General features: G+C 35.1%; 1 protein-coding gene across 1 annotated transcript; it reads left to right on the plus strand.

Moving 5' to 3' along the window:
- Positions 1–10,572: 10,572 nt before the first annotated feature.
- On the plus strand, positions 10,573–14,272 carry LOC143591506 (ferredoxin--nitrite reductase, chloroplastic-like). Its single transcript, XM_077071693.1, has 5 exons — positions 10,573–10,862; positions 10,974–11,263; positions 12,207–12,561; positions 13,152–13,440; positions 13,532–14,272. Exons 1-5 carry the CDS (start codon positions 10,654–10,656, stop codon positions 14,270–14,272), a joined length of 1,884 nt encoding a protein of 627 aa, XP_076927808.1. The 5' UTR covers positions 10,573–10,653.
- The last annotated feature ends 643 nt before the right edge of the window (positions 14,273–14,915 follow it).

Here is a 14,915-nt window from a genome sequence, read left to right on the forward strand (position 1 = left end):
CGGCGCTATGGGGTGAATATGTGAGCCCCCCCCCCCCTCTCTCTCACTCCACTCTCTCTCTCACACACACACAAACACATACATACATATACATATACATATACATATACATATACATATACATATATATAACATGGTAAATGGGCATTAAAACATAGAGGGGCGTTATGGAGAGAGACAACAAACCTACGTGACGATAATGTGGCGGTGATATGGCACTTTGGAGGGGCTTTAGTGAATAGCCTTATAGGGAAACCCGTTGCCCAAAGGCCATTACGAAAAAAAACCCGGTTGGGATGGATTAGAACTCGAGACCTTGTAGTCTCCGGCTCAAATATTCATTTCCCCTCCAATATCAATTGAGTTAAAATTCATCGTCATCAGCAATAGACAACATATATTTATTAAAATAGAGACTAAAAAACGCAATTTTTTTCTTTATGATTGTGTCATTTATGGTGATTAAGTCAACCCAATCCGATATTATGAACAAGCTGATTTATTAAGATAATGTTAAATAATCATCTAGATTTATACTTAAGCGTATGGATGAGCAAATTTCGTATTGGTATAGATTGGGTACCGCCGGTACCGAATTGGTACCAAGGTTTTGAGTTTTCGGGACCGGTACGATACGATACCGGTATTTTCCGAATTTTACTTTAAATACCGGTACCGAATCGATACCGAACCGAACATTTCGATACCGGTACCAAAAATTTGTGATTTTCGGGATCGAGATTTTCGACACTGGTACCGGTCAGTACCTATACGGTCCGAGCTCATCCCTACTTGAGCGGACTTGTGAAATATATATAACAATCATACATATATCTTTAGCAAAATGGACGAGTTAGATTGAACGAGGTGTGAGTCAAAACGGGTCATATTAAAAATTGTTATTTTGGTCCAGATCAAAACAGGTTTTGTCGTGGCTAGACTATGTTGGCTCATCAAAAGATAAAGAGTTATAATTTAAAAATATCTAGTAGTATAGAGACCCTCGTGGAAAAATTCAAGATCCGTTTCTCTCTCATGCAGTTAGGTAAATGGATTGAATGTTTCCCTGTGGGCTTAAAGATATGGAGAACTTCGAGTGGAGAAAAAAATGGCATCTCTTTAAGTGTTGCTTTACTGAAGTGAGATAAAGATAAATGTGACAAACATAGGACAACTATTCTTAGATTGTGCAGTAGTGTGAATATATCAGATGTCGGTTAGATCGCTTTTGGTGCTGGAAATCATACCCAAAAACACGAACACAATATTTGCTCTCAACCAAGATCGATGCTTTCTGTTTTATTATAATTCTTGACACTTACAAATGCTTAAAACCTAACCCTCTATTTATACTAAATTAACAACTTGCAAAACAAGACAAAACTTATTCTTAGAAACTAAATAATTCGTATTATTCTTACTAATACACTTTCACTTAGCCCCTTCAACTTTCTCGATAACTTGTTTCAAGATTAACTTTCAATAGTCGGGTCAGTCCATGGAAGATCGTTTTCAATTCGTTCTTTTTGGACCCACGTTTTTATTTTGACCAACGTCTTTATTTTTCATGTTCTTTTATCTTGTTGTCCTGTTATCTGCTTCTATGAGTCTCTTGTAGTGGGTCGTGTTTTGTATTGGGCCATGTTTCGTCCTCTCTAATTTCATACTAGCGGAGGTATTTTAATATAATCGTTGCCGTTAAAAAAAACCATGTTTTAACAAAAATAACAATAGATCATAATGGGTTATTGGAAAACATAAATGAAACAAATATCTAACTTGGTCTATTGAATCTTTTGACTATCATTACATATACACAACCATTGAGAAACAATGACATCCCACTTGACCCAACAAGATAAAAAGAACATACAAACACGGGTACCTAGCACATAGTACCTAGTACCACCTATAACCTATGCATCTACTAACCAAAATATATGCATATCCCTTTGATGGTTTTGATCCAAGACAATTCAACCTGGCCCAAACCCAAAACCAACCTACTGGGAATATATTAGTATCATACTTATACTTACAGGTTGGCTAAGAGGTAGCATCTGAAATAGTCGACATGTTTCTAAAAGATACTTATTAAGATGCTCCATGAACCATTAATATATGTCAAGATCTTACGATGCTACTTGCTGCTAAAGGTGTACAAATTGGTTTATGTGCTTGAACTGATCGGGTAAAAAACGAATTGGTTTGGTTAACTTTGGTCGAAACCGATTTGGCTAGAAATCAAGGGTGATCAATAACTAAATCTTTAACCAAGACAGAACCGAAAACTTATCTACAACTGATATAATCAAAGTCAGTTACCGTTTTTTTATCCTTGATTAACTGAAACTAACCAATCTGATCCATTCACATTTTCATATATGTGTAGCTTTAATATCTCCATTGCATGTAATTCTATGCAAAAACTTCAGCCCAAGTTTGGTTTGGTTATTAACCATAGCAAATCAAAAACCAACAAACTAACCGAATTAACCGAACCAAATTTCAGTTATCTGTTTTGGTTACAATTTTAAAAAAACAGAATTTGGGATTTCCGATGGAAATACTCGAACCTATAGGAACCCAACCGATTAGGGTCAGGTTGAAATCGTCCAGCCAGTTTTTCAAAGCAAAATAGGTTCAAACCGGCTTTAAGGCACGTGAATTCGAACCGATCTACAAACCGTCACTCAAGATCAGGTTTAAAACCTGTTTGGGTCAAACCAGTTTTAATATGATATCGAGTGGGGTCAGAAACCAGAAGCCCAATACAAATTGGGCCCACAATCTATTATTATTATTATTTTAAAGGGCCCACCATAAATACTTTTAAATACATTCACTCCCTCCATTCAAAACCCTACCACCATCTCAGTCACCGGAAAATATCTCCGGCGAGGTTATTAACACCGGAATTAACCCTCAAAATGTCTCCGATTCTCTCTAAACAACGCTCGTGGTCACCCGACATCCACCGGGACATCGAATGGCAGAAACTTAAGAACAACCAGCTACTCCGGCGGAGCAAGAGTATCTCCGGCGATGCTACCGGAGATGACGTCACTGATGATGATGTGAAGGAATTGAAAGCGTGCTTTGAATTGGGTTTCGGGTTCGATTTGTCGACCGATTTGGACCCGAAACTTGTTCATGCGTTTCCCGCGCTTGAGTTTTATGCTGCGGTTAACCGAGGGGTTAACGGTGGAGGTGGTGTGTTGTCGAGGTCTTCGTCGTTGAGTTCGGACTCGTCGTCGAGTTTGTTGAACTCGAATGCCGCGTTCATTGATCCGGGTATGGAAAATCCTGAACGTTTTAAAATTATTGGTTAGATAGTCGTCGTCTAAATAATAATAATAATAATAATATACTGTACAACTGTTCTGACCATAACATGAGCAAATTTTTTTGTTTATTTAATTAAATGAAAGAATATAAACACACGTTTTGTTTGTTTATTTATGTTCATGAACGTCTATTTATGTTTGTGTATTCACGTTTGTTTATGTTTGTTCGGTTCAAATTTTGGTTAAATTTTAATAAATATCCACGTATATGTGTATATATACTTGGTTATGTTTGGTTAGTTATGTTCATTTGTTTGTTCTGTTTGTTTGTTTATTTTTTTTGTTTAGATTTTTAAACAAACGAACACGACATGCGCTTTATTTTAATGGACGAACATTAACATAAAGAATTTTTTGATTACGTATATTTGTGCTCAGTCATATGCTTAAATTATTCGTTCAGAGGCCTAGCTTTGACCCCAAAAGTCAAAATTTAAAAATTATTGGTCATAGCGACTTTTTGAACAATATTTAGATAGAACGGTCATTTGTATTTGGAGGCTGTTTTGACCACAAGCGGTCAAACTTTGAAATCATTAGTCACAACGGTTGAAAATTATCTAACTAGAACGAATATTTTTTTAATATATGGATGGCTGTTTTGACTATAAATGGTCAAACATTAAATTTTTTTTTCAAATGACCGTTGTTTCCAAAATATATAAACGGTATCAAAACGGCCATCTAAACCATATCTAGTCGATTTTGCCATATTGATTACAACTAATTCATGTTATGATTTGATATGCTTGTATTTAGGTGATGATCCAAAGAAGGTGAAGATGAAGTTGAAACAATGGGCACAACTTGTTTCATGCTCAGTTCTAGAAGCTTCTTCTCAGTTAGCTAATAATAATAATAATAATAATAACAAACATGCAGCAGAATAGGAGAGTATATTTTCGTGAAAAACAGAATGTAGATATCTTTGGTAGAATATTTATCACAAAACAATTTTAATGGTTGAATAAATTTATAATTTTGGTGTATTGTTATTATTTGTTTGTATTATTTTAGGAAGACCACTTGTAATTTTTATTTTTGTATTCTACAGCATTAATGGGTGCGTATAAAACCGAAAAAACTAATCAAAAATCAAAAACACTCAAAAACCAAAATGGCTAAACCGAACCGAACAATGCACGAATGCAAACGAACCAAAACATACGAAAGTGGGAAAACCGACAGTTTGGTTTTATGTCTTTGAAAAAACTGAACATACGGTTCTGTTTTGGTTTAAATGTAATAGAAACCGTGCCGAACAGAATATTTAACTCAAGTGTTTTAGCCCAAATGATTTAAGCCACAGTTCATTATTTTGGGTAAAAAAATATTTTTGGCCCAAAATTTTAGGTTCAAATGAGATAATTGAAAAATAAGAAACCGAACGGTTTAAAAAATTATAAAACCAAAGTTTTGGTTTTTGTTCAGTGTTCGCCAAAAACGGACCCAAACCAAATCTTACATACCCCTAAAAATGTAACGCATGTAGACAAGGTTACAAAACATCTTAATAGTGATATCATGTTTTCTTGGTAACATTAAGATTCTACAGTTATATGATAAGACAAAATTTACTTATCAGGTCATGAAAAGTAGTTTTTTTTTTCCTTCAAAAATGGTTTCTTTTAAAACAGAAGACAAAAGAATTTGTTTCTTTATTTAATTTCTAGACTAGTTGCATTTATGTATCGACTTTAAATGAGAAAAGCATAATGGTCTATTTAAGATAGTGATTACACTTCTATAAATTTTATTCATTTTTTAATTAATACGCAATATGCCAATATGTAATGTTTTTAATGTACATCCCTAATAATATGCAAGATTAAAAAGAATCAGAGTACTCATTTTTTTTTCTACGATATCATTTTATCAAAAACAATTTGTATCAGAATAAATTTTTTTCTTATATTATGGGACAAAAAAACACAATATTTAGTTTCTTAAACAGTCCCTTCCATTTGTATCCGAAAACGATTTTTCGAAAAGGGACAGCGACACAGCTTATTGTTCATTTGCATTATGTTTCGATGTAATTATAACCACTACTTTTTAATTCAATTGAGTTTTGTGTTTTTTATATATTCAAAGAATTTAGTATTCGAAATATAAAAAATAATTTTTAGTAAACTGTAGAATTCCGCTATTAAACAAATTAATACCAAAATACTTTTTTAAGAAAAGAAAAAATGCTTATTTAGAATTGTTTTCAAATATATACGTTAATCGATTATCCCAATTCGTTCAAGTTAAAGACATCAATAATAACATGTTAAAAGTTAAGGTTCGTTTTTACTAACAAAAAATAACGCTATAAGCAAGAATGTGAATATTAAAACCAAAATCATAACAGGACAAGGATAAAAAGAATTTAAAACTTATAACCACCCAAATAATAATAATAATAATAATAATAATAATAATATACCTATGATATATGACGTACATGCATGCGTGTAAACATCCTCAAAAGCTAAAAGAGTTATCTTTGACACATGAATTACAAGAGGATTTCCACTTTCACGTGAAAATAATTGCCATAATGTGTTTTATTTTCGTCATCAACCATTACATGTATATATATAAATAACAGGACCACAACTAAATAAACCCAAAACAAGTCATCATTCATCATTTTCTTTACACCTTTATAGTTGCTAAGCTGTATCACGCATCTTACTTGTCAACTAACTCTTTCCATCAAAAAATATCTTCAGTTGGTTATTTTCTATAATACTTTTCCTTTATATTAAAACGCGAGTTTCAGCAAGAAGTCGAAATCAAAACAAACAACTTACATAATAGGAGCAGGGTTTTTTAATCACTTGTTTCTATGAGTATACATACCATAAATACGAGTAATGTAAAATTAAAAAATCTTTCTGTTCCTTAGTTTGTATGATTCTAAGATATTTGTGTTCTCACAATGCGTAAGAATTTAGGGCTGTAAACTAAACGTTTAACGAATAGTTCGTGAAATTGTTCAGCGGGAAGTTCATTTATGTTCGTTCATTTAGTAATTGAATGAACATGAACAAGAAATTGCGTCTGATTAGTTAAACAAACGAACATGAACAGAGACCCCGTTTGTTCAACTGTTTTCATGAGTGTTCGGTAATGTTTGTTTGTATATATTGTTCATGAAAGTTTTTTGTACATTTATTTTATCTAAACATTTTATATTCTTTAATTTATTACCAAAACATAAATAAGAAATCATATTCTCAGATTGTCTTTGTATTGTTCCTGTTTCCTTTATCATTATTCACATTGATGAATATACATCTATCTCAATTTTTAGGTTCTGCGGATTTTATTTGTGTTCGTGAACACATTCATTTACTTAATGAATGAACACGAACATAAAATCTCGTTCGGCAGGTGTTCGTGAACACATTATTTCCAGGGCCATCTTAGAGCATATGTGAGCTAGGCAATTGTGCAAGGCCCATTAAGGTTTGAGGCCCATAATTTTTTAGTTTCTTTGAATATATTTTATATATTATATGAGTTTTTTATTTCTTTTAATATATTTTGAGGCCCATATTTATAATTCGTGCAAGGCCCACAAAGACCATTAAGCTCTTGAAGACGGCCTTGATTATTTCCTTAACAAACGAACATAAGCAGGCCTTGTTTGCATTTGTTTGGTTCGTTTGCAGCCCTGCATATCTTATGCGGTTCTCACAAGATAGTAAAGTTAAGTGTGTTATGCACCATTTTGTGCTAGGAAAGGGAACATCCATTTTACATATTTATGTAATAGTTTTATAACATTGTTGCATCTATTTGTAAATTATTATATGTCATATGTGTGTAGCTCTTTTTCTTCATCCTCATACTATATTATTATATTATATATAGAAGTGAGTTGACATCATATGAGCTTTATCATCATTTCATAGTTAACATGATAGAGGAATGTATTTCTCAACAAACCTAAAGTAAATCAAATATGGTGGTTTAATGGCATATTCTGAAAAGAAAATGAACACACATAGCTACATGATGTAAGAACCTGAATCTGGACCATTAATAAAGTTGACTAAGGAAAAACCATCATAAATGGTGTGCTTCGGTTTGGCGGTTTCACTGACTGAGTCACACAGAATGACTGGTTTGATATTTTTGGATACCGTTATTACATGTTTGCTAGACATTTTCGAGCAAAGCCATTTGATTTGAACGGTTTACCCTTCTATCTTGCATGTCCTATTAGGGTGCAAGGTATTGACGTGGCAAGGCAAGGGTGAGGGTACCACCTCAGCATTTGCCGTAGGTGAACACCATCCCATCCCTGCGGTTTCCATTGGGATGGTCAGGTATAGTCTTGCTGGTCAAACCGCATTGTTGAATGCTTTGGTAAAACATTCATCTAATCACAACTAAAAAAGTGAGGGATGTGAAAGATGACCATTTCAATGGTTTTCAATGGTTTAATAATGCTAAGGAAAAATCAGACGTGAGAATATAACACTGATGTGTAAAGGAGAGGGTGTTAGAGCCACAGGTGTTTTGCCGCACAATCGCTCTATTTTTCTTCACTAGGATCAATAATGATACTAGTGAAATGATAATTCAGGATTTGCTACAATCAATGATTTAGTAATGATGAAAATACGGTGTAAAATGTCAATGTAAGTATTAAGTATGACTCTTCACATGTTTCTAAAAGATTATTTTATATGTGTTTTTTAAAGAATATATTAAGTCTTAAATACCCTCGTTTTTATGCATTTCAGAATTATAAAAACAATCGTTAATTAGAATAATTTGGAAATTGGAAGATGGACATGGGTTTTGAAACTTGAAATTGGGATTGATTCATAAGCCCAATGGGCTTATACAAATCCTAAATGACCACTTCATAATTGATCGAAGCAAAAATATAGATTAATCTAGAGGTGCACAAAATACCTGGTTCCGGACCCGACCCGGAACCGGAACCGGCTCTTATCCGTACCTGACCCGCGGGTACGACCTGGTATAGGATTTCTCCTCGGGGTCGTACCCGGAACCGGAACCGGCTTGGACCCGCCGGAACCGGAAATACCTGGTTTAAACCGGACCCTACCCGAAACCTGAAAAAAACCGGAAAACCTGGTTAAATACCCGAATACATCCGGAACCGGTTCCTACCCCGACCCAGTTTTGACTTCTGTTGACCATACCCGAAACCGGTTCCTACCTGGTTCCAATTCCTGAAAATACCCGGTTTGTGCACCTCTAGATTAATCAAACCAAAACTAAACAAACCCGAGAAAGCCGAATCCACATAACCGACGGTTTGATTTTTGTGTTTTCTTTTCTTAACCGAAACATATGGCTTGGTGTCGGTTCTATCATGTTCCAAAACCGAACTAATTAAACCGAACCTCACAAAAGTTGTTTATTACGTTTGTTATTAGGTTTATATCCCAACTTCATTAATAAGTTGGTAACAAATAACATTGACAAAAACTTTCATATCCAAATTCAATATTTAAGACCGCTTTTTATGCCCACATATTTCAAGCCCAAATGTAAAACTTAATATCGATTACCGACCCAAAATCAAACAGAACCCATGTGTAAACTGAAAAACCAAAACAGAGTACAATTTTGGTTCCGGCCCCGGCCAATGGGCCCACCAAATAAGACAGTGGCTTTGGGCCTCCATTATTTACAGGTCTTCAATTTTGTATGAGTTATGTATTATATCTTTTAAAATTGGGTTTTTGTATTAAGAATTTGTTGATGGGCCACAAGTTAAGAGTGAGGTCCTGAGGCCCATGCCATTAATGATTCATCCTTGTATTATGATATAAAAAATAAAATAAAAATAAGGATATAAGCTAATGGCAGCCGATAGTTAGAATCTTAGATTATTTATAGTTATATTTTTTAAAATGTGAAATAGAATTCGAAAGTTTGAATCAGGTCATTCTAAAAGGTTAAAAAAACAAAAAAATTATAATTCCGCCAACTATAAACTTATTAGTTTATTACTGCCGGTCCCAAGTCCAGGAAAAGGAAGAGGGTTCACATCAAATAGATTTTTGAAAATTGCCTCAGCATTTTAATTCGCTTTAGACCTCCACAAACGTTAAGACGACCCTATTTGGTTCGGTTTGATTTCAAACAGACCTAAACTCACCCATACGCACTCTCATTTGTTTTAGGTTTTTGTAATATCCGGCCTTTATTACTTTAAAAATATCATGTCTTATGAAGAAAATTCTCCGTACGACATCGTTTTGATTAGTTTGTCAACTAAACTCATGCAAACTTGGTTAGTGGTTACAATTCAATGTAGAAGCACATGGTTTTGTGGGTGTTTGGCTCTATTCATTTGGGTTAAGTGACTGCCTCTTCCATCTTATATAAAGCCACACCACATCACATCTTGTTTTCATCCCCAAACTATCACACACTTGTTGGTACTATCAATTACTTTATATAAATTAACGCATAGTCATTTACCTGTCACTTTACTGTAATCGTTTGAGAGTGTTTAAAGCAACTCAAAAAACTGATTTGAGATTAAAATATGTATTAAAATGTTAGCATCTAGAGTTTGGTTCGGTAACATAATATGCAAACATAAAGTTACTATGTATATACATTTTTATTTTCCTACCAAAATTATGGGTGTTATGAAATTGAGAATATAAACACAAATTGATTTTTAATATTTAACATATAATTAATCATTCGTCGATAATAATTTATACGTATACCTAGATAATAAATTGTTACAATTTCAATTTCATTGAGGCGTATGAAGTTTTACTATTAAATATTGTTATTGTAGACGTACGTAAAAGTCATAAATATCAATTAACACACTACCAAGGTCATGTGTTATGGTGGGTGTAAAATGGTGTGGGCACCTGCCGAGGGTGATGTAGGTGCCAAGCGAACACTGCCACACCCGGGGCACGAGAGGGAGAGGGTGTGAGTATTAGCGGGCTTGAAGATAAGATAACAGTTAATAATACAACAAATTATTTCGCTCTATTTAATCTCACTCTCACATTTCACATTTCACCTCATCATAACACATGTCTTACATGCAACCTTATATTAATCTTGGACAACTAAGTCATAGTTTGACTAATTATAATTAAATGCCTAAAATGTTACACTATAAAAATGTAAATGTTTGAAAAATATCAAAAACTTATAATAATTATAATAAATAAATAAAAAATAATAAATTCATCTGAAAACATGAACCATTAGTTTAGGCATCAGATATGATCAAAGATAGTGTAGTCTTGTTTCTTCTTCCCATAGCCATACAATTCACAATTCATAACACATGACCTTTACTAATATTCAAAAGCCACTACCCACCCTACAAAACCACCCACACTCCCTCCATCACCACCACCACCACCACTCTCCATTCTCTGACAACATGTCAGCATGCCACGTCAGATTTCTACCACCCAATGCATTTCTCAACTCCAAAACCAATCTAAGTCCCACTAGACTCTATGCAAGCCCATCACAAATTGTCACATCAGTGTCACATGATATCACCCCTGACAAGCAGGAACCATGCCACGTCAGGTTTCTACAACACAATTCATTTCCCAACTCCAAAACTAATCTTACCTCCACTAGACTCTATGCAAGCCCATCACAAACCGTCACATCAGCGTCACACGATATCGCCCAAGACAGGCTGGAACCCCGAGTTGAAAAGAGAGATGGATATTATGTGCTTAAGGAAAAGTTTAGGGTTGGTATTAATCCACAAGAGAAGGTTAAGATAGGCGGCGAACCGATGAAGTTTGTTATGGAAAATGGGATTGAAGAGCTTGCAAAGATACCATTTGAAGAGCTTGATAAGAATAAGGATACTAAAGATGATGATGATGTTAGACTTAAGTGGCTTGGCTTGTTTCATAGGAGAAAACATCATTGTAAGTGTTAAGATTTTTTATCTTTGAATCTTGATTGCTGTTTATATCGTTTTGACCGAGTTGAGTTCAAGCACGAGCTCGAGTTTGGCTTGGTTTGAGCTCTTACTTGGAGCTCGAGCTCGGCTCGGGCTTAACTCATTTATTAGTTATTAATTAATTTAATACAACAACAAGCATACCCAATAAAAGTCCCATAGATAGCCAGGCTATTATTAGTTAATTTAATTCATATATCTGAGAAAGTATTAACGAGGCTAAGCTCGGCTCGAGCTCATGTGCAGTATCTTAAAAGAGCCAAAGCTCGGCTCGAGGTTAGCTCTGCAGTGTGAAATTAATACATAGCGATAGACATTCAAATGAGTTAAAACTTAATAGCACGCTAGGCTCGATGAGCATAAACAATCTTCCGATAAAATGCTCAAGCTCGGGTTGATAACTAAACAAACTTTATTTGAGGATCAGGCTCGGTTCAGGCTTGACAAGGCTAGGCTCGTTTCAAGTTATTTATCGATTCAATTTCAAATAGCTTGTGAGCAGCTCAGCTCGGTTTGCACCCCTACATTACATTTTAACATGTTTTCAAGATTCAATTTTTGGTTACTATTTCATAGTACCAAAAATATCATAACTTTGGATTAGAAAAAAACTCATAATAGTTTATTCTTGAATATTTGGTCTTTATGCAATGTTGTTGGAATAGTTTTTCTTTCTTTTAAAGGCAGTTGGACCGGTAATATATTCCGGTTTAGTGGGTGGTAAAGTTTTAATTATTAAAAGTGAAAGGTTTCGTAAAAATATTTCCTGATAAGCTAAATTATATATTTTTAAATTAAAAAAAATAATTATCATTTTGTTACTAAGAAATCTTTTTTTTTTTGATCTTTTAATTACAACCAACATATTGTTTAAATTTTGTTGTTTACCAACTGCTTTTAATATGTAGATGGTAGATTTATGATGAGGTTGAAGCTTCCAAATGGTGTAACAACTAGTGCACAAACCCGGTTTTTAGCTAGTGTGATAAAACAATATGGCGACGACGGGTGTGCTGATATTACCACGCGTCAAAACTGGCAAATTCGAGGCGTTACACTACCAGATGTACCCGCAATATTAAAGGGTCTCAAAGAAGTCGGTCTAACAAGCATCCAAAGTGGTATGGACAATGTTAGAAACGCGGTTGGAAACCCTCTTGCTGGAATCGATCCACATGAAATTGTGGACACAAGACCGTATCTAGACGTGTTACAACAATTCATTACCGCGTATTCACGAGGGAATCCTGAATTTACCAACCTGTAATGCTCTTGGATCTTGGAGTGTTATCTTTATTTATTGATTGTGAGTTTGTGATTAGGGGTGCAAACGAGCCGAGCTGCTCGCGAGCTATTCGAGATTGGCTCTTTAAAAAGCTCAATCGAGCTGAGCTTAAACGAGCCTGAGCCCGAGCTTGAGCCTAAAAGTAAGCTCGTTTAATAAACTAGTCCGAGCCCGAGCTTCACTTATTGAGCTCGAGCTGGCTCGCGAGCCTAAACAAGCCTGTCATTTATGTAATTTTTTGAAATATATGTTTAATAATTATTAATTAATATATATAATGTTATGAAAAAATAAATGAAAATAACTAAATAATATATATTATTTTATACATAAAATTATAATAGAAAAAAATATATAAAAATAATTATAATTATATAAAAAATAATTGATAAATAGTAAACGAGCCGAGCTCGAGCTTGAAAATCTACTCATGAACCGAGCTTGAGCTTTGAAAATATAGCTCGAAACGAGCCGAGCTCCAGCCTAGTCGAGTTGGGGCTCAGCTTGGCTCGTTTGCACCCCTATTTGTGATAAAGAGGAAAATTTTGATTTTGATTTTTTTTTGTAGGCCAAGGAAGTGGAATGTGTGTGTGATTGGTTCACATGATCTTTATGAACACCCTCATATAAATGATCTAGCATACATGCCAGCCAGGAAGAATGGTCAGTTCGGGTTCAATTTGTTGGTAGGGGGATTCTTTAGCGCAAAGAGGTGCGCTGAGGCTATCCCTCTTGACGCATGGGTCTCAGAAGAAGACGTAGTCCCAGTTTGTGGAGCGATACTCGAGGCCTTTCGTGATCTTGGTTTTAGAGGGAATAGGCAAAAGTGTAGAATGATGTGGTTGATTGATGAACTTGTATGTCACCTTTGTTAAACTTTGGGTCGAACGTGCAAACTTTCATTCTTGAACGGTTTTTTGATCTAACTCGTGTTACTTTGGGGTGCAGGGTTTAGAAGGGTTTCGATCTGAAGTGGTAAAGAGAATGCCCGGACAAGCATTGGAGCTAGCATCTTCCGAAGACCTCGTTGACCACAAATGGGAAAGAAGGGATTACTTTGGTGTGCATCCACAAAAACAAGAAGGTTTTAGCTTTGTGGGCATTCACATTCCTGTGGGCCGAGTCCTAGCCGATGACATGGATCAGCTGGCACGGTTAGCTGACGAGTATGGCTCGGGAGAACTTCGACTGACCGTGGAACAAAACATCATAATCCCCAACATACAAAACTCAAAAGTCAAAGCTTTGCTTGACGAGCCACTTTTAAAAGAGAAGTTTTTACCCGAGCCACCACTACTGATGAAAGGTTTAGTGGCTTGTACGGGTAACCAATTTTGTGGGCAGGCGATAATTGAGACGAAAGCTCAAGCTTTGAAAGTTACAGAGGAAATAGGAAGACTTGTTTATGTAACTCGTCCAGTAAGAATGCACTGGACAGGCTGCCCGAACACATGTGGGCAGGTACAAGTGGCGGATATAGGGTTTATGGGATGCATGACGAAAGACGAAAACAGAAAGGTTGTTGAGGGGGTGGATGTTTTCTTAGGGGGTAGAATTGGGAGTGACTCACATTTGGGAGATATTTATAAGAAGGGTGTCCCTTGTAAGGACTTGGTGCCCTTTGTAGTTGATATATTGGTTGATAAATTTGGTGCTATTAGAAGAGAAAGAGAAGAGTTGGAGGAGTGAGGAGAATATTGGATTATAGGTTAAAAGTGTACCTCCAAATGAAATTGAGAGATTAAAATCCAAATATTAGTGTAAGCTTATTTTATAATTGTAAGTTGTATCTTTAATTTTTTGCATATATTGTCATGATAAATTCATAATGATTGAAAACGTATTAACAGAAATTATTCATTACACGTGTTTTTTTTACTAGAAAGAATGATAGATGATGTTTTTCACAATTGTTAGTAACCAATATAGTTTTTTCTAAAAAGGGTCAATAAATCAAACAAACAATCAATGTTACAAAATTGTATTGGGGGGGGGGGGTGTGGGATTTTCGACACGTGACGTCACGTCAGCAAATGGCCTATTTTCATTTTAGGGATGTAGTGGTGTTCAAGCAAAGACCCCCCCTCCCCCAATTGAATAAAATAATATTTTTTTTAAACCCAACCGGCAACAAATCTATGTCGCCCCCCCCCCCCCCAATCGCCCGAATATCATCGGGGGCGGTGTTAGAGCCTCTTATCGCCCAAAAAAAACTCCACAACTTGTCGCCCACCATGCTTACTCTTATTAAGCTGCACAATCCTTAAAAAGACAACCCAAACTTACTTCAATCATTCAGTCCTCACTCTTATTAAGCTGCACAATCCTTAAA

This window comes from Bidens hawaiensis, unplaced genomic scaffold, assembly GCF_021521415.1.
Source record: "Bidens hawaiensis isolate Kalapana, Puna unplaced genomic scaffold, B.hawaiensis_p1.1 tig00039734_1, whole genome shotgun sequence".
Lineage (NCBI taxonomy): Eukaryota > Viridiplantae > Streptophyta > Magnoliopsida > Asterales > Asteraceae > Bidens > Bidens hawaiensis.